This window comes from Rhinoderma darwinii, chromosome 1 (genome assembly GCF_050947455.1).
Source record: "Rhinoderma darwinii isolate aRhiDar2 chromosome 1, aRhiDar2.hap1, whole genome shotgun sequence".
NCBI lineage: Eukaryota > Metazoa > Chordata > Amphibia > Anura > Rhinodermatidae > Rhinoderma > Rhinoderma darwinii.
In genome coordinates, this window is record NC_134687.1 from 602,113,024 (window position 1) to 602,132,801 (window position 19,778).

At 39.5% G+C, this 19,778-nt stretch overlaps 1 protein-coding gene across 1 annotated transcript in view; it reads right to left on the bottom strand.

Moving 5' to 3' along the window:
• LOXHD1 (lipoxygenase homology PLAT domains 1) overlaps nucleotides 1-19,460 on the bottom strand; it is a 134,087-nt gene extending 114,627 nt beyond the window's left edge. The window contains exons 1-6 of the mRNA XM_075840641.1: nucleotides 19,386-19,460; nucleotides 18,173-18,357; nucleotides 15,544-15,642; nucleotides 14,074-14,222; nucleotides 10,615-10,738; nucleotides 9,540-9,790 (exon numbers count right to left, since the gene is read on the bottom strand). Of these exons, the coding sequence (XP_075696756.1) occupies nucleotides 9,540-9,790; nucleotides 10,615-10,738; nucleotides 14,074-14,222; nucleotides 15,544-15,642; nucleotides 18,173-18,335 (786 nt within the window). The 5' untranslated portion in view covers nucleotides 18,336-18,357; nucleotides 19,386-19,460. The remainder of the gene's footprint in view (nucleotides 1-9,539; nucleotides 9,791-10,614; nucleotides 10,739-14,073; nucleotides 14,223-15,543; nucleotides 15,643-18,172; nucleotides 18,358-19,385) is intronic.
• Nucleotides 19,461-19,778: the final 318 nt, after the last annotated feature.

The window sequence follows — 19,778 nt, forward strand, 5'->3', positions numbered from 1 at the left end:
ACATCTTTGCTCCAGGTAAATTCATCAAATAATGGAGTGGGGGTGAAAGACAGACCTTTTCGTAACAGTGTCAGCTGAGAGTCACTTAATTGTACAGAGGAGATATTATACACCTGCATCTGGTCACTTATATTCTGTGCCTGTGACACAGAGGATAATGTTAACCCAGATTCCATCGAGGGTTCGTAGTCCCTAAAAAAGGAAAAGTGTTCGGTGGTCCATTTATATTTGTTGTAGTACCCGTAGGGCATTTGGACACCATAGGGGTTTGACTGGAACCGCTTGCAATGATGCGGGGTGTAGGAAGTGCACTTGCAGTAGTAGATGAGATAGGTACTGAAAAAGTTGATAATGAGGGAGAGTAAGAGGAGGTGGTAGTATTCGGATATGACTGACATTTTGTATTAGATCTCGTTTGTACTGTACTACGTTTTGAAGAATTGAATCTATTGGTAGTATTTTTGCGCTTAGTGCCCAGTCTAGAGTTGGGGGACTGTACAGTATCGTCAGTACCAGATACCTCCGAATCAGAGAAGTCAGTAAAGACTTGCACACGTTTACGGACAAATTGTGATTGTGTTTTGTATGAATACACTTGGCCAATATCAAAGTCCTTACGATCTCTGATATATTTACGGTGCTTCCTCTCCTTAATCTCAGTTTGTAATTTCTCAATGTTTTTTTGCAATTGGATTTCACAGTTGTTAAATTCACTCAGGGAATTGAAACCCTGAATGTCGCCAATCTCTTTCTCAAGTTGCTGTGCAGTTTTATTATATTCCCGCTTTTCAAATTCCAGGAGGTATTGTAATAATTTTAAAGAGCTTTCAGTTAGGAGCTCTTCCCAACCTTTGATGAACTCTGGGTCACTGCGATAGGAGTTTGGAGTAATATTTATACGAAGACCCCTATATACAATTTTTTGCTGTATATATGTCTCCAAACTCACAATTTCCCAGCAGGATCTAATATACCTCTGGTACGTTTTTTGTAAATCCCTAAACGCAGTGTGTATATCAAATTGGTGTAATGGCACGTTGGCGGTAGAAAACACATATGCAGCTTCTGCAGAGATTGTCTCTGAATTGAACCTCCTGTTAAGGAAGCCTGCCATAGTCAGGATATAGTGTGTAATTGTATACCTCCAGTGTATGGAGAGTCCTCAGAATGGGTGATTAACCCTGCAATTAGTCGATATATACAAAGGAAGGACCCTTGTAGTTGGTGGGCATATGTTTACATTGAAAAAATTTATTTGCCCACCGGCAAAAGAGGCCCTGTTTTCCAACTCTCAAGATTGAAAATAGAAAAAAAAAATAATATTTATTACCTTTATGCAACAAGAACAAACTACATAGACGTAAAAACAAGGTCCAATGCTGACTGCAAATCGGCACAGTGCAGAGTATAAGGAGCCTGGAGTCAACGGCTGCAGCACGTTGCACTCAGCCCACAATTAGATTAGAGGAGTCAGCAGGACAAGTACTTAAAACAAGGAAGGAAGCCCCCCCGACATGTTTCGCTACGATGTAGCGTCTTCAGGGGTATCGGGGCTACTGACAGCGCGCGGCGAAAAGTCAGTGTTTAAATGTATAGTGGAGTTGCTCCACGTGTTCCCCTGATTGGCCGCCGGCCAATCAGAGACAGGGCAGGGGACAAGCCCTCTGATGGATGATGGACGTCCCACGCCACCAATGGCTGACTAGTTCCACTAGCCAATGGGGATAGAATAAAGCGCACAGGCGGCCCAAGAGCGGGTAATTTGGACCGTAAGCTGCTCCAGGAGGAGGCGCGTTGGATCCATCGCATGGGCTCTCTTAGCCTAGGAGGTCTTAATGAGGGCTTCACTTATGCCGCGTTTTTATGAAAACATATGCGCCTATTACGTTACGAGTCTAGGCCACCGGCCACTAAAATGGCACTTTTGCCTATGTACTATGTATGATCACTAGATATCTTGGGACCTGTTCTTTTATAAAACAGGACCCTTTTTGAACCAAACATTCATTCTATTTTTTTACATCAATTCTACTATTTGATCTATGTACTTTCGTTTGTAGGCAACAACTACTCCTACATAATTTTAGCTCTATGTTTAGGAACTGACACAGTCGTGTCTATGCCATCTTTATTAGACCCTCTAGCTACAGAGTAATATAGTTGCTCCATCCGCTCCCAAAAATCGCTACTACTCACGCTGGCAGGCTATTAATATAGCTCCTCGGCATATTGGATCTCCTTACACTGTCTCTGAGTGCAGGCCTGGTTATTGCGTGCATTCATCCGCAATGACGTTTATATCTTATCCCTATGCAAGTGTGCGCCTGCTGTGAGCTTGCTGGCTGTTCTGAGTGGTCGGCAATTGTTGATACGGGACGTCCACTACTTAATTGGGGGCTCGACTGTTGCCCCCTCTCTGATTGGCCATTATTACTATGACAGTGATTTCACTGTGACAGCCGCTGAAATGTGGGATTTTCTCTATCACCTCTACTCTTGCTGTTGCGCATGCGCGTCAATAGCAAGTAGTCAATTAGCAGTAACTTACTTGCTTTCACCTTAATGCGCCTGTGCGCTTTATTCTATCCCCATTGGCTAGTGGAACTAGTCAGCCATTGGTGGCGTGGGACGTCCATCATCCATCAGAGGGCTTGTCCCCTGCCCTGTCTCTGATTGGCCGGCGGCCAATCAGGGGAACACGTGGAGCAACTCCACTATACATTTAAACACTTACTTTTCGCCGCACGCTGTCAGTAGCCCCGATACCCCTGAAGACGCTACATCGTAGCGAAACATGTCGGGGGGGCTTCCTTCCTTGTTTTAAGTACTTGTCCTGCTGACTCCTCTAATCTAATTGTGGGCTGAGTGCAACGTGCTGCAGCCGTTGACTCCAGGCTCCTTATACTCTGCACTGTGCCGATTTGCAGTCAGCATTGGACCTTGTTTTTACGTCTATGTAGTTTGTTCTTGTTGCATAAACCTAATAAATATTTTTTTTTTTCTATTTTCAATCTTGAGAGTTGGAAAACAGGGCCTCTTTTGCCGGTAGGCAAATCAATTTTTTCATTGATATTGACTCGGACACTGCGTCATAATCAGCACCAAACAACTTCCAAAACCGCCTCCCATTGATTTAATCTGAAATCAATGGGAGCCAGTCGCGGAAAAAAGAAAAAACAGCACGTCCTTCCTTGCAGCGGTTCCGCCTCTGACCTCCCATCGAAATCAATGTGAGGCAGAAATTGCATTTTTCGCTGCGTTTTTTGTCTGCTGTCCTCAATCGCCGCGGGCAAAAAACGTGGCAAGATAGTGTGGGCAGGTCAAAATCTGAATCAAGATTCGGTGCGCGCTTCCAGGCGGTCGCGGGTGCGCGCGCGATCGCGCACGCTCGCAAATGCGCACGCGCGGGAGTTTGCGGGTGCGCGCAATCGGTCGCGCGGGCGGTGTTTGACAGGAAAAGAGGAAAAAAACTACGTCGTCACCTGTGAGTCACTAGGTTTATAGACAATCTGTCATCTCTACTGACATGTTTATTATAGGAAATCCTTGTATTTCACAAAGTCTTTGTGCAGTCCAGGACTGATAGACAAATAAGTGTTACTATTCCCCTTGTCAGGAGAATGTGTCCCTACACGGTGCGATACTGTCAGCGATGGTTGGAGACTGTCAGTATGTGGGGACACAGCCTTTTGACAAGGGGAGTAGTAACACCCATTTGTTAATGTCTGGACAAAAAGGAAGTGTTAACAATAGTTACAGGGCGGCGGTGGGGAAGGGGGGCCCAAGTTTGGATAACAGCCCAGGGCCTATGGTCTACTTAATCCGCCACTGATAGTAGTTATATTCTTGTACATAGGGGCAGAATTTTAGTAGTTATATTCTTGTACATAGGGGCAGTATTATAGTAGTTATATTTTTGTACATAGGAGGCTGTTTTATAGTAGCTATATTCTTGTACATAGGGGACAGTATAAAAGTAGCTATATTCTTGTACATAGGCAAACATATTATAGTAGTTATATTCTAGTACATAGGGGACAGTATTATAGTAGTTATATTCTTGTACATAGGAGCAGTATTATAGTAGTTATATTCTTGTACATAGGAGACAGTATTATAGTAGTTATATTCTTGTACATAGAGGGCTGTATTATAGTAGTTATATTCTTGTACATAGGAGGCAGTATTATAGTAGTTATATTCTTGTACATAGAGGGCTGTACTATAGTAGTTATATTCTTGTACATAGGAAGCAGTATTATAGTAGTTATTATATTCTTGTACATAGGGGACAGTATTATAGTAGTTATATTCTTGTATATAGGGGCAGTGTTATAGTAGTTATATTCTTGTACATAGGTGACATTATTAATATAACTACTATAATACTGGGCAGTATTATAGTAGTTATATTCTTGTACATAGGGGACAGTATTATAGTAGTTATATTCTTGTACATAGAGGCAGTATAACAGTAGTAATATTCTTGTGCATAGGAAGCAGTATTTTAGTAGTTATATTCTTGTACATAGGGGCAGTATTATAGTAGTTATATTCTTGTACATAGTAGGCAGTATTATAGTAGTTACATTTTTGTACATAGGGGCAGTATTATAGTAGTTATAGTCTTGTACATAGGAGGCAGTATTATAGTAGTTATATTCTTGTACATAGGCAAACATATTATAGTAGTTATATTCTTGTACATAGTAGGCAGTATTATAGTAGTAATATTCTTGTACATAGGGGACAGTATTATAGTAGTTATATTCTTGTACATAGAGGGCTGTTTTATAGTAGTTATATTCTTGTACATAGGAGGCAGTATTATAGTAGTTATATTCTTGTACATAGGGGACAGTATTATAGTAGTTATATTCTTGTACATAGCGGCAGTATAACAGTAGTAATATTCTTGTGCATAGGAAGCAGTATTTTAGTAGTTATATTCTTGTACATAGGGGCAGTATTATAGTAGTTATATTCTTGTACATAGTAGGCAGTATTATAGTAGTTAAATTTTTGTACATAGGGGCAGTATTATAGTAGTTATAGTCTTGTACATAGGAGGCAGTATTATAGTAGTTATATTCTTGTACATAGGCAAACATATTATAGTAGTTATATTCTTGTACATAGTAGGCAGTATTATAGTAGTAATATTCTTGTACATAGGGGACAGTATTATAGTAGTTATATTCTTGTACATAGAGGGCTGTTTTATAGTAGTTATATTCTTGTACATAGGAGGCAGTATTATAGTAGTTATATTCTTGTACATAGAGGGCTGTATTATAGTAGTTATATTCTTATACATAGTGGGCAGTATTATAGTAGTTATATTCTTGTACATAGGAAGCAGTATTATAGTAGTTATATTCTTGTACATAGGGGACAGTATTATAGTAGTTATATTCTTGCATATAGGGGGCAGTGTTGTAGTAGTTATATTCTTGTACATAGGTGACATTATTAATATAAGTACTATAATACTGGCCAGTATTAGGGTATGTTCACACGGCCTATTTACGGACGTAATTCGGGCGTTTTTGCCCCAAATTACGTCCGAAAATAGCGCCTCAATAGCGCTGACAAACATCTGCCCATTGAAAGCAATGGACAGACGTTTGTCTGTTCACACGAGGCGTAATTTATGCGCCGCTGTCAAATGACGGCGCGTAAATAGACGCCCGCGTCATGGAAGTGACCTGTCACTTCTTTGGCCGTAATTGGAGCCGTTATTCATTGACTCCAATGAATAGCAGCGCCAATTACGCCCGTAATTGACGCGGCGTTCAAGCGCCTGCACATGCCGGTACGGCTGAAATTACGGGGATGTTTTCAGGTTGAAACATCCCCGTAATTTCAGCCGTTACGGACGCCCTCGTGTGAACATACCCTCATAGTAGTTATATTCTTGTACATAGGAAGCAGTATTATAGTAGTTTTATTCTTGTACATAGGGGCAGTGTTATAGTAGTTATATTCTAGTACATAGGAGAAGTATTATAGTAGTTATATTCTTGTACATAGGGGGCAGAATTATAGTAGTTATATTCTTGTATATAGGGGGCAGTGTTATAGTAGTTATATTCTTGTACATAGGTAACATTATTATAGTAGTTAATTTTTTTAAACACGGGGCAATATTATAGCAGTTATATACTTGTACATAGAGGCATTATTATAGTAGTTATATTCTTGTACATAGGAGGCAGTATTATAGTAGTTATATTCTTGTACATGGGAGTACGTATTAAAGTAGTGATATTCTTGTACATAGGAGGCAGTATTATAGTAGTTATATTCTTGTACATAGGAGGCAGTATTATAGTAGTTATATTCTTGTATATAGAGGGCAGTATTCTTATAGTTATATTCTTGTATATAGTGACAGTATTATAGTAGTTATATTCTTGTACATAGTGGGCAGTATTATAGTAGTTATATTCTTGTACATAGGGGCAGTATTATAGTAGTTATATTCTTATACATAGGAGGCAGTATTATAGTAGTTACATTCTTGTATATAGGGCAGTATTATAGTAGTTATATTCTTGTACATAGGGGGGCAGTATTATAGTAGTTATATTCTTGTAGATAGGGGCAGTATTATAATAGTTATATTCTTGTACATAGGGGCAATATTATAGTAGTTATATTCTTATACATAGGGGGCAGTATTATAGTAGTAATATTCTCGTACATAGGGGCAGTATTATAGTAGTTATATTCTTGTATATAGGGGGCAGTGTTATAGTAGTTATATTCTTGTACATATGTGTCATTATTAATATAACTACTATAATACTGGGCAGTATTATAGTAGTTATATTCTTGTACATAGGAAGCAGTATTATAGTAGTTATATTCTAGTACATATGAGAAGTATTATAGTAGTTATATTCTTGTACATAGGGGACAGTATTATAGTAGTTATATTCTTGTATATAGGGGCAGTGTTATAGTAGTTATATTCTTATACATAGGGGGCAGTATTATAGTAGTTATATCAGGGGTGGGCAAACTTTTTGACTCGCGGGCCACAATGGGTTCTAAAATTTGACAGAGGGGCCGGGCCAGGAGCATTTGGAGGGAGTGTTTGGGCCGGATATACTAAAGCATTAAATGTAGTGTGTGCAAACCTCATAGCACAGTAAGAACACTACAACCCAATTTATTAACTGTCTTTCAAATGTGAAAAATAGCCCTTATCAGTTAATAAATTTGTCTCAAGGAATATGCAAGATATGGCATTTACATACTATTTCGCAGATACTGGGAGGAGGAAATGTAAATAGATTAAAATAACATACGCACTGTGATTTATCAAGAAAAAAGTTCTGTTGACTCTGTAAATTAGCTGCCAACCTCTGAGCAGTAGCCGCCCGTTCTTGTGTTGACTGCTTGCTAGCATAGTTTGCATGCTTCGTGGCAAAGTGACGGCTGATATTGTACTCTTTGAAAACCGAAGGGCTTAATGGTGACGTGAAACGAAGTGAAAATTAAAGTGAAATAAAGAGAAATACGCGCCACATTAACAACGGTCAATGTGTTTTGAGTGCGCCATCTATTGGGAAAACGTGGGCATTGCAGGGAAAGGGGAAAAAAAAGGAGTTTTTTACTATAATTTGGACAAGTTCGGCGGGCCGGATTAAAAAGCCTAACGGGCCGTATGTGGCCCGCGGGCCGTAGTTTGCCCATGTCTGAGTTATATTCTCGTACATAGTGGCAGTATAATAGTAGTAATATTCTTGCACATAGTACATATATATATATATAGGGAGGGGGTCAACACATAACATTTTAGATAGAGAAAGCAGGAGCTCTGGTCTGTGTAGCCTGGATGGTTTTAACATTATTCTTGACAGAACATATAGACAAGATTGATGCATTTACAAGAACCACAACAAACCGGCCAGTGTGTAAGGTTACAAAGTGCAGATGATATTGAGTCTGAAGCTTTGGAGAATACTGATCTTTGAAAGGATTTTTCAAAACAGAGCTCTGAGTCTGCCCATTTTTCCAGTATTCAGTTTCAGTAAAAGATCTGTAAAGTTACACTTTGTGCTTGGTGGCAGGGACAGTTTTTACACACTGCTGTCTCTCACTTAAAGCTACCCAGCTGTTGCAAAACTACAACTTCCAGCATGCCCCTGACAGTCTAAGCAGCACTACTGTTTTTTTTTGTTCCAGAATATACAACAATGGTTCTATGGGCATGATGCTCTTTGTTAGGAAATCTACATCATGACATGTCATATGATTGTGGCATCTGGTGATAGTGATGTCACCGCTGCGGACATCTAGTCACTATGGCCAACATGTCATTACTAAGGGGCCATCTCTTGTTCTGTTATCCCCAGTTTTATTCCATTTAATGTACAGTATATGCATTAAAACTATTATTGCGTCCTAACTACATTACTTTACATTTATTAATATTAAAATTCATCTGACGTGTTTTTGCCCATGCTGTCAGCTTATCTAAGTCATTCTCTAATACAGTATTTTACAATCAAGCTGAGTTTTAAGTATCCTACAAAGTTTTATATCATCAAAACTGACACCTTACTATCAATCTTATCCTCAAGGTCATTAATAAAGAGATTAAAAAGAATTGGGCCTTACACCGATCCTTGTGGTACCCCACTGCTGACTTCAGCCCATTTTGAGTAAGTACTATTGATAATGACTCTTTGTTTTCTGTCCCTTAACCAATTCTTTACCTACGTGCATACAGGGTCCCCCGAGTCCCTGTGTCTGTATCTTCAGAACAAGACTGCTGTGTGAAACAGTATCAAATGCTTTTTCAAAATTCACATATAGGTATAAACCCATTACTAACCTGTTAAATCCAGTGCTGATGCTACAGTGGCACACCGCCTTTTTTTTTTTTTTTTTTTTTTTGCTGTTGGACAATTTTTTTAGGCCAGGATCACACGTGCAGTTTTGCTGCAGTTATGATGCATTTTTTTGTGCAGATTTCCACTCCGATTTTTTGAGCCGGGACATGAAGTGTGTCCAAAAGAAAGGACTGATGCAACTCTTTTTTTTTCCACCCCTTTATTAGGCTGCGTTCACATCTGTGCTAGGGCTCTGCTCCGCCATTCCATCTGAGCTTTCCGTCGGAACGGGTTCCTGACAGACACAAACAGAAACCATAGGTTTCCGTTTCCATCACCATTATTTTCAATGGTGATGGATCCGGCGCCAATGGTTTCCGTTTGTCTCCTTTGTGCAAGGGTTCCGTCGTTTTGACGGAATGAATTCTGTAGTAGACTACGCTATTGATTCCGTCAAAACGACGGAACCCTTGCACAATGGAGACAAACGGAAACCACTGGCACCTGATCCGTCACCATTGTAATCAATGGTGATGGAAACAGAAGCCTATGGTTTCTGTTTGCGTCTGTCAGGGCCAGCGCAGATGTGAACAAAGCCTTAGACTAAAAAAATGGAGCCAAAACTACAATAAAACCTGCATTAAAACGGTGTGTGTAATCTCGAGTAAAAAGCTCAAAATATTATTGACTTACCTTATCACAATACCAACCGGAGCTGACTCCTCTGCCGTCATGCCCTATTGACACTCTACTGAGAGGGCTGAGCAGGGCCGCTATCTCTATATTGAAGATGTCAATTCTTGCTCGTTCAAACTCTCCTCCTTCCAGAAATATCTTCCCACTGTTCTTTAAACCCTTCGATCCATGGAGGATGACGTGAACCTTGGAGTTGGTGCCAGCACCCCGGATATCTCCAGTCATTATAGAAACATTATAGACAATTCCTGATAATTAAAGAACAAGAATAGTTGGCAAAGGATATTCCTTCTTCCCAGTCACATGGGTCTCTGTTCTTCACTCAGAATTGTGGCTTTATAGTTGTCGTTTTATCTCTTTAAAAGCTATATGTAACCTACATCCTCTGCATTACTTTATTGGGTCTGTATTTATTTAGGGGGTCTAGACTCACGGGCAAACGCAGGATTTTTAAAGAAGGGTTTCCAAATGCATACTTTTTAAACCAAGTAATTTTCGCCCTGCTCCCGCTACTCTCTGGTTTTTACACTACGAGTATTGGTGTTCACGTATTCACCAGCCTAGCGCTTTATATTACAAGCTCTAATATAAAGGGCTTGGCTAGTGTATATTTGCTGACCACTGCTCGTAGTGTAAAAACCAGCATAGATAGTGCCCCCTGTAGATAATGCCTTTAGATAGTGCCACACACTGCCCCCTGCAGATCGTGCCATTCACTGGCCCTGTAGATAGCGGCACAGGCTGTCCCTGTAGATAGTGATACACACTGACCCCTGTAAATAATACCACTGTGCCATGTAGATAGTGCCACAGTGCCCCCTCAGAGTATCTCTTTCCCTGACTGGCGGCAGACGTTGCAGCACAGTCTTGAGTACCTGTGATTATTTATATTTGCCTCATTAGCACTGTCAATTGTATCCATTGAGTACAATAGTATATGAGGGCCTCCCGGTCCTGGTCACAGGTTGGTTTCCGGGCAGGCCCCCTCCTCCAGCACGGACCTTAAAATTATCACTCAACAATGTACAATAGAGACTACAGACATTATAGCATCAATTCTAGAGCAACCTACCTGTTGCCTCACTTCCCCCAACAAGAAGATCCCTTTGGATTTTCCCATCATCTTCATCAATGGCGAACCAGCGAGAGCATGGAAATTCATAGATTGTTTTGTTACCAATATCTTCAATGATAACCTGGTAAAATATGTGAAATTAATATTAAGATATCTGACAAACATGGCTACTTTCTTCCAAAAACTATTTTTCCAAGCATTTTACGTTGTTCATCGATCACCATAACTAATGTTTTGGATTCATTGTGCACGCTGTTACATTTGTGTGTATTTTATTTGATAGCTTATAATTGATTTTTGCAAATCTTTAGTATTGCTCCTTTTTATACATATATACTGTATATAAAAAATATATATAAAAATATACACACAGCAGTTGTTAGTAATGTCCTAAGATATACAGTGTATATATATATATATATATATATATATACACATATATATATATATACGTTTTTAGTCGTAGGTAGGTTCATGTACTTCATAATGTAGATTCTTTGATACCATTGCAATTCTTTTCAGACGTTTGTGTCAGACGCCGAATTATGCATCAGGATTGCATGGCACACTTATACTAAGCGATTATGACAAAGGCCTTGGATAGGCCTAAAACCAATCACAATAACATAAAAGATTCTACTTTATGAAGTACATGAACCTATATACAAATAAAAATGCATTTTGAAAAAATCCAAAGTTTATTCATGTTTTATATTCGAGTGCTGGGGTTTCTTCGTTACTGATATTGCAGGGATTCCAACCCAAACCCTAACAGCACTGATATCAAACTTTAGGAGTGCAGCCCATCTTACTAATATACAGATACACCGGCAGTTGTTAGTGCATACCCATGCCCTAACAACAGGCAACATAGGCAGACCGTCAATGGACTCTATCCTGACTGCCCATATATGGCATGAGCACTAATCTCATCACAGGGCACCCCCTGTGATGCGACTAAACAGGGGTCCCTTGTCTATGCCCCTTCTATGCTGCGAACAGCTTACAATTTGGGAGCATGGCTACATATTACAGAAGTTGTCCCACTGATCAACGTGACAGGGTGCCGTAAGAATACAATGATGCTCCTCTGTGCCATGCTGCCTCCAGCATACTTCTAAGTTAATAATTTATTTTTTGCCCAAAATTTTTTAAAAAGTTAATTTTTCCCATTATTTTCCTATCAGTCAGTTAACCACAGGCTGGAAATTCAGAAGCAAATACAATTATATTATTATTATTATTATTATTATTATTATTATTATGCATTAAAAAAAGCAACTGGTTAGCAAATAATTACAACCTGTCAGGTTTCAGATATAAATGAGAACATTATGTTCTCAACAAACTATTTTGGTTACTTTTTGTCTCAAACATAATGGATTTATTACATGCATAATACAAAAGTGTTGTATATTTTCCAAGGGTTAGAGATTTCCACTATTTTGATGAAGAATCACTGGAATAATGATAGAGCTTTATAAAATATAACTTTTACTTCATATTGTTTAAAATAATGTGCAAAACATACACACAGGACAAATTTAAAGGCTAAAAATGTGCTCTCTTTTGTGAGAGAAAACTGACATTCTGTACGTTTTGTGCAGAGTAAATGCAAAGCTCCAAATATTACTGCATAAAGGAGGAGGTTTTTTCAAAGGTATATTTTGGGGTAATCCACCCCCCTACCCATTCTATAGTGTGTCCAAGTCCATCTTGATCCTGTAGCTGTGACAGGCGTTTATCCCAGCATCGTGGGAACAGATGCACTTAACTTTCTTTGCCACTGCATAGGATTTATCTTTTTTCTTGCTCCAAAGCCTCTGACCATAGAGGCTAATTGGCCTAAACTCCCCTGAAGAATCTTGGCCACAAGGAAACGCGTCGGGAGAACAGCATTATCTGCCTGGACACATATAAAAGGAAAATAGGAGGTTTCCCAGTCCCCAGCTACAGGATCAAGATGGACTTGGACACACTATAGAATGGGTAGGGGGGTGGATTACCCCAAAATATACCTTTGAAAAAACCTCCTCCTTTATGCAGTAATATTTGGAGCTTTGCATTTACTCTGCACAAAACGTACAGAATGTCAGTTTTCTCTCACAAAAGAGAGCACATTTTTAGCCTTTAAATTTGTCCTGTGTGTATGTTTTGCACATTATTTTAAACAATATGAAGTAAAAGTTATATTTTATAAAGCTCTATCATTATTCCAGTGATTCTTTACTAATTCTAAATAGAGTATTTATGCTATAAAAAACCTTTGGTGGAAGGAATAAAAATACCACCTGACATCTATTCACTATTTTGATGAAAAACTTCAGGTCAGCCGACATGATCATACTCGGTTGACAGGGTCCCATTAGTAAGCATTTTTTAGAGAAGGGGTTGTCTTGGTGAGGCAACTACTTTAAGTTAGCCAGAGATTTCCTCCGATGGTCAATCGCTGCGGGCTGTGATGATATTTCCTTCACCGTGACAGGGAGTCCCCCAGCAATGATTTGCCGTCACTGTCACATGATGTGAAATCATAATTGACAGCACATTATTGGATCAAGATCATAAGAAAAGAGCAGCGTTAGAATGAAGGAGAATTATAACGTTAAGCATATTTAGGGGCTTCATTGTGTCTTTCGCATTTATATTATATGCCATAAATGTCTGCTAGATGCGGGTCCCACCTATCTCTAGAATGGGACCCCCTGACCCCCTTCCTAGTTTTGTCGGCTCCAGCTGCTCCCCGGCCACTGTCTGACAGGGTGGTCAGGAGTTAGAAGAACAGCTGAGCTCACTGAGCTACATTGTTTCCTGTACTCCCATAGAAGTGAATGGGAGTTACGAAAACAGCGTAGCACGTCGAGCTACGTTGTTTCTGTAGCTTTTGAATTCTGGAAACAGCGTAGCTCGAAACGATACGCTGTTTCCTCCAACGTCCATGCATTTCTATGGGAGTTACAGAAGCAGCGTAGCTCAGCGACCCTGCCTGTTTCCGTAACTTTGGACCACTTTGTCAGACAGTGGCTGGGTAGAAGCGGAAGCCAAACAAGGTAGGACGAGGGTCAGGGGGCCCCAATCTAAGATAGGTGGGACCCTGAGGTGGGACATTTATGGCATATCCTGTGGATGTGCCATAAATGTTTAAGATGGGAATAACCCCTTTAAGTGTGGTTCCCTTTAATAGTGCTTCTCACTTTCAAGAACGGGACTGAGCTGCAATACTAAGTACAGTCACCCATATGGACAAGACACTGTGCCTGTGTAAATAACTAAGTGGCTGTGCCTGCGCCCCTTCATTGTGCTGATTGCCCCCCACCCCAAAACAAACATTGATTGCTAATCCTAAGGATAGGCTATCAATGTTTAAGTCCTTGAGAACCCATTTAAGAGATCAAATGTATATAAAATTTGTTCTTATAAGGTACCATAAATTCTGAAGCCTCCCCCTCAACAGACCTTTTCAAGGAACCATCCGGCCGACCCTCCTTTGTTGTTGTGACCAATTGTAATTTTCCTAACTTTTCCTAAATTTGGGGCATCAATGGTGAATTTGTCCTCTGCTCCCTTTTCAAAGTTGTCTTTATCATTGTCCAATCTTCGCTCTCCTGGTAGGATGAATTGAAATACAAATATCAGCCACATTGTAAGTGTATCACATGCATCATCCCTGTAATATGCACACTTTTACTACTAAATCAGTGATAACATTTTTCACCACATTGGTAGATGAGGTGGAGATTTAACAAAAATATCTAAAAAAAATAAAAGATGCTAAGTAAAATGTAAGTAAAAAGTAAGAAAAACATACTAGAAATTAGCAGACATTAATATCCTGTATTTACAGTAAGGGCAACAGCGCCACCAGAAATACATGCAGAGCGTGGTACTGCAGCTCAAAGTAACGTAAATGCTCTCTAGTTTAAAATGTTAAAAGCCTTTTATCACTATTTCACAGTTTACATGTATAATTATTCGACATAAAAAGTTGAGCCACTTTGTAAATAGATTACTTATCACATACTGATCCTGAGTTACATATTGTATTATACTCCAGAGCTGCACTCACTATTCTGCTGGTAGGGTCACTGTGTACATACATTACATTAGTTATCATGTACTGATCCTGAGTTATAGCCTGTATTATACTCCAGAGCTGCATTCGCTATTCTGCTGGTGCAGTCACTGTGTACATACATTACATTACTTATCATGTACTGATCCTGAGTTATAGCCTGTATTATACTCCAGAGCTGCATTCGCTAATCTGTTGGTGGAGTCACTGTGTACATACATTACATTACTTATCCTGAATTACCTCCTGTATTATACTCCAGAGCTGCACACACTATTCTGCTGGTGGAGTCACTGTGTACATACATTACATTACTTATCCTGTACTGATCCTGAGTTACATCATGTATTATACTCCAGAGCTGCATTCCCTATTCTGCTGGTGGAGTCACTGTGTACATACATTACTTATTTCATACTGATCCTGAGTTACAGCCTGTATTATAGGCCAAAACTGCATTGTCAACTCTGTAGACTTTGTAGCTAAAATCTCCCTGTATTCCTAGTTGACTCGTTGCCTGCACAGAGCTTGCTCTAGTGATTTGCATTCTGGGAAATGTCGCCCTTACTCCAGGCTCTGAAAAATAATCTTATCGGAAAAACTAGAAGTCCCCCACCCCCTGCATTATAGGAACTTAGTGAAGCTCTTAGGAGTGTATCTTACAAAAAGCTTTCATACGGTTTTCAATAACAACTAACCGAATTGTGAATTCAGCTCTGGAGTATAATACAGGCTGTAATTCAGAATCGGTAGATGTAACATGATACAATGCATTTACAAAGTGTATATACTGTATATGTATAAAAATATACCAAGTCAATAATATGATCTACTGAATAAATGATTTACCGTACCTGTATCCCCATGTTCCCCAAAAATATTAAGGAAGACATCGGCATCTGTTCCACTTCCATTGGTGGAGCCGGTAAACACCCGGGCAATATATTTGTTCACTGCAAGAAGAACAGAAAATAGGGTTAAAGGTGATGATTATCTTACTGTGGGCTCAATTTAATTTATTTGTTTTATTTAGTTATACCGTAATTTGTGTTTATGGTTTTAATTTATTTATTAAATGGTGATTTTTTTTATGATCCTTGAGCATCTTTAGATCCTCAAATGTCATAGTGGATGCTCTTTAAAGAGGCTGTCTAGTTTAGAAAATCTGTTTTCATATACCCTATTGGGGAATTCTGTGTTAATAGAGGGGAGTCCTCTGTTCTCTCTTGGCCAGAGTGGAGAGCGGTTACAAGGAGCGTCTCTCGCTCTGGAGCACCTGTCCTGTCCTGCATTACATATGGGCAGTGTGCAATGCTTAATTTCCCCTGTGGTAGCGCTGTAAGAAAAATGAACACTTATTATTAGGTTTTCCCACAGATCACAATTAATGACTGGGGTTCCTGGCAAGAGGATACTTTCCCTTCAGCTTTTGGTGAAAGGACCTTTATAAAAGTAGGGCTTTCCAAAGTGGACAATTCCTTTAAATCATACCTCCAGTTATAGAGAACATCATAGCGACTTAGAGGAAGCAGTAAATTAAGAAACCTACGTAAATATTTACTACCACCTTTATCTCCCTGTTACCAAAAATCAGCTATTCATTAAAGGGAACCTGTCACCAGCATTTCACCTATTAAACCAGCAATACCTGGTGGTAGAGGGTGAAAAATCATTTCTATATAACCAATAATTGTCTTCTTAGTCGGCTCTGTAGCTTTAATATTCAGTGTTTTAGTGTTCCCACACCGTATGCTAATGAGCATAAAAGAGTCAGATCTTCTCTTGAAAAGAGTCAAATCTTCGTTTGAAAAAAGTCATATTTTCATTCCTCAAGTCTTTCCGCGTTTACCCGCCTCCTTACTTTTGATTGACAGCTCCTCGCCTTCCCCCAGCACACAAAATCCTGCGCTTGTGCATTGATGTCCTCTTCTGGTGTGTGCACAAAGGGACGCCGGATTATTACGATAAAAAGCGCAAAATGTTTGCAGACCGTTATTTACAGTCGGGGGAGGAGTTTAGGAGAGGAGATAACGGCAATGAACTTTTGATAGCAGCGGCCAGTGAGGGATAAGTGAAGTTCAATAGGTGAAATGCTGGTGACAGGTTCCCTTTAATAGTTCAGGAAGAGTTGAAGATGCCGCAAAACTCCCAAGTTTACAAGATTTCAGGGTAAAGATTTACGCATAATGAGTGGATCCCGGATCACTAGGAGGGATCAACATAGAATTACAATCATCCATGTTGTTTTCTCCCTGAAGGGTAATTTTGGCAGGAGGTTATTACTGCCTTTATACAGGGCAGATTTTCCAATTTGCCCAGATATGTTTGTCATAGGGCCGTGGCAGTCGCCCATATAGGAAGCGTCTCTTCCAGCACGCACTTAACATCCTTATGTTCTTATAATTGGGGTCAAAATCTATATTTTTTTCACTGAAAGTGGCCCATGTAACCCAACAACACTGTGGAAATTCATACTGGCCTGGCAACGTGTTTGGGATTGTAGAACCAAATTGTCATGTGATCAAAGGCATAGGTTTAGAATGGGGTATAAGCTGTGGTCTGTGCCAGGCAATGAGTATATTTCCCAGAAGAAGTGTAAGAGCTGCCCCCACCCACCTGCCCAAATTATCAGGTTATTTAAATATTGTTAGGCTCTGTTCACATCTGCGTTGCGGGCTCCAGCGCTATTTAAATGATGGACACCATGATGGAAAGCCGAGAAACCCCATTATAGTCAATGTGGTCCGTTGGGTGCCTTTGATGACAATGCCGTCATTTTCATTATTCTGCTCCTATGACGAAGCAGAACAATGGAAATGAACAAAGCAGATGTGAACAGAGCACAAGTATGAAAAAAAAAGAATATATTTTTTTGGAAGGGGGTAAGTGGCTCAATATTTTAAGTGCACAGCTTTAGTTAATTTATGCTTCAGTTTAAGGCCTACCTGGTTCAGTATTTTATTGTTAAAATTGTTGGTTAATTATTTTAACTGAGGATTTATAATTTAACCATTAAAAGAGAGACCATAGCTAACTCTATTGACCAATTCAGCCTGTGTTTGATTTTATTAATGTTGAGGTTTAGTATGATTTACAATCCCATGTTGGTTAACCTTGCTTTATTTTCTTCTCCATTCACATCCCAATTTTCTTTTGAATTCTGCTGGTCTCCTATTACCGGAGAGAAGCGCTTTGATATGTTAGGTCACATGTCTGAGAAAGTGGTGGAGCTAAACCGCATCTTGTTTCCAAAGACAACCTCAAGAATGGGGCACAAAAATTGCAAAAGACAAGTGTACTTGGCAACAGTCATATTATTTGACTGTTCCACGAAGTATACGGCAAAGGAAGTGAGGTTTATTTACATTGAAATGGGTGATTCAGATTTGGGCGTGTCTTAGCAGATCTGGGTGGGGCTTACAAATGTATGGAACAGGATGTACATAATGATGATTTAAAAGACCAAATAGTCAATGCACTTACCTTTGGGCACGTCCATTGGGTTGAGGCTTCCCAGCAGATCTCTGACATACAGACCATCACCATCTTCTTTGCTTAACCAGTTGTTACATGGGAAGTAGAAGCGCAGATGAGGTCTGTTCATGTCGGTGACGATCACACGATCAAGGTACCAGCCTGCGTTCATCCCTGTATTATCGTGCTCAATTCTAGAAACACAAAATGACTGCTATTAGGGTTGGATTGCCTCACACAGATACATCATTATTATAGATGTGGTAGTGGTAAAATTTAGAGGAAGGAAAATTCTACATAAAAGAAAACAAAAGTCAAGTTGGGTGTGAATATTTGTAGGTCACATATTTACTGTGCGATCCCATGGCCTATACAGCATTAAAATAAGCTAGTTTTATTCAAGCCCCTCCATCCGACGGGTGAGTAAATCATAACAAAGCTCTTGTTTCACATAGGATGAACAGGAAAGTGGAGTGGATCAAAAAGGGAATTGGGGACCCCAATAAATATCTCACTTTCTTCTAAAGTGAATCAGTTACTTTTGTAACAGCATCTAAATAACAACGTCTATTAGGGTTACTCTTGGGCGGGACTTAGATCTGCAGTGCTCCGCAGAGGACAGTCCTATAGACATAGAGCAGTGTTCTGTTTCATCTCAGGACAATGAACGATCATCATTACCTTCTTATGCGGTTGGATTGTGATTCTCATTACGTTATCGCCACCTTTATAATACATTTTACAGCATCAGTAAGTTACAATGTCAGAGGTGCACTTGATGGTGGAGGGCTTCTAGTAAATGGTGCTGCTTATGAGAGACAGACACACAGCAGTAGAGTTAAACAATAATGTTATGATCTGTCCGTTCTGGGTTGTTTTTTTTCTTTTTTTGGGATGTTTATTTTGTTTTTTTCTTTATTGACTCTACTAGACAAAAACTGTGGCATAAAAATAGCATGTAAAAAATGGAACTGCGCTAATGCATAGTACCACAATTGGGGTTTTACATAGCGACAGTTCCGGGAACTGCTCTTTTAGAAAAAAAAATGCAGTCGAACTGTGAATTTGCTTACTAGGCACCACTACCGATACATGTAAGCATATATTCGTAGCCCTCATCTTTCTAGAAACTAAAAGGGTCTATATCACCATCTACAGTTTGCAAGAGAGTACTGCAATCAGATACATAAACCACAGAACACTCCTCTTTCACAGCACCTACCTTATTTTTTTGAGTGGCCCAACATTATTGGTTTTTACTCGGAACACGTCTGTTTTCGTCCTCTCAAAAGCTGTTCTGCTCCTATAACATACATACAGCAATCAGTTATACACCATAAAACAATGCACAAAAACAATACAAAATTCATCAAACAAACCAAACTTAAGAACAAAACAATTGGTTGGTGCTGATCCCACTAGTCAGGTACATGCCACCACAGAGGAGGGAAACTGGAGAGTATGTAGTTTAGGATCTTTGGAAGAAATGTCATCATTATTGTCATGAAGGCCACGCAGATCGGTGATTTATACATTGCTTCCAAATGTGTTTCTTGCGTAAGAAACACCTGTAAAAAGTGAAAAATCAAAGAGAATTCAAGGACAGATAAAGCCC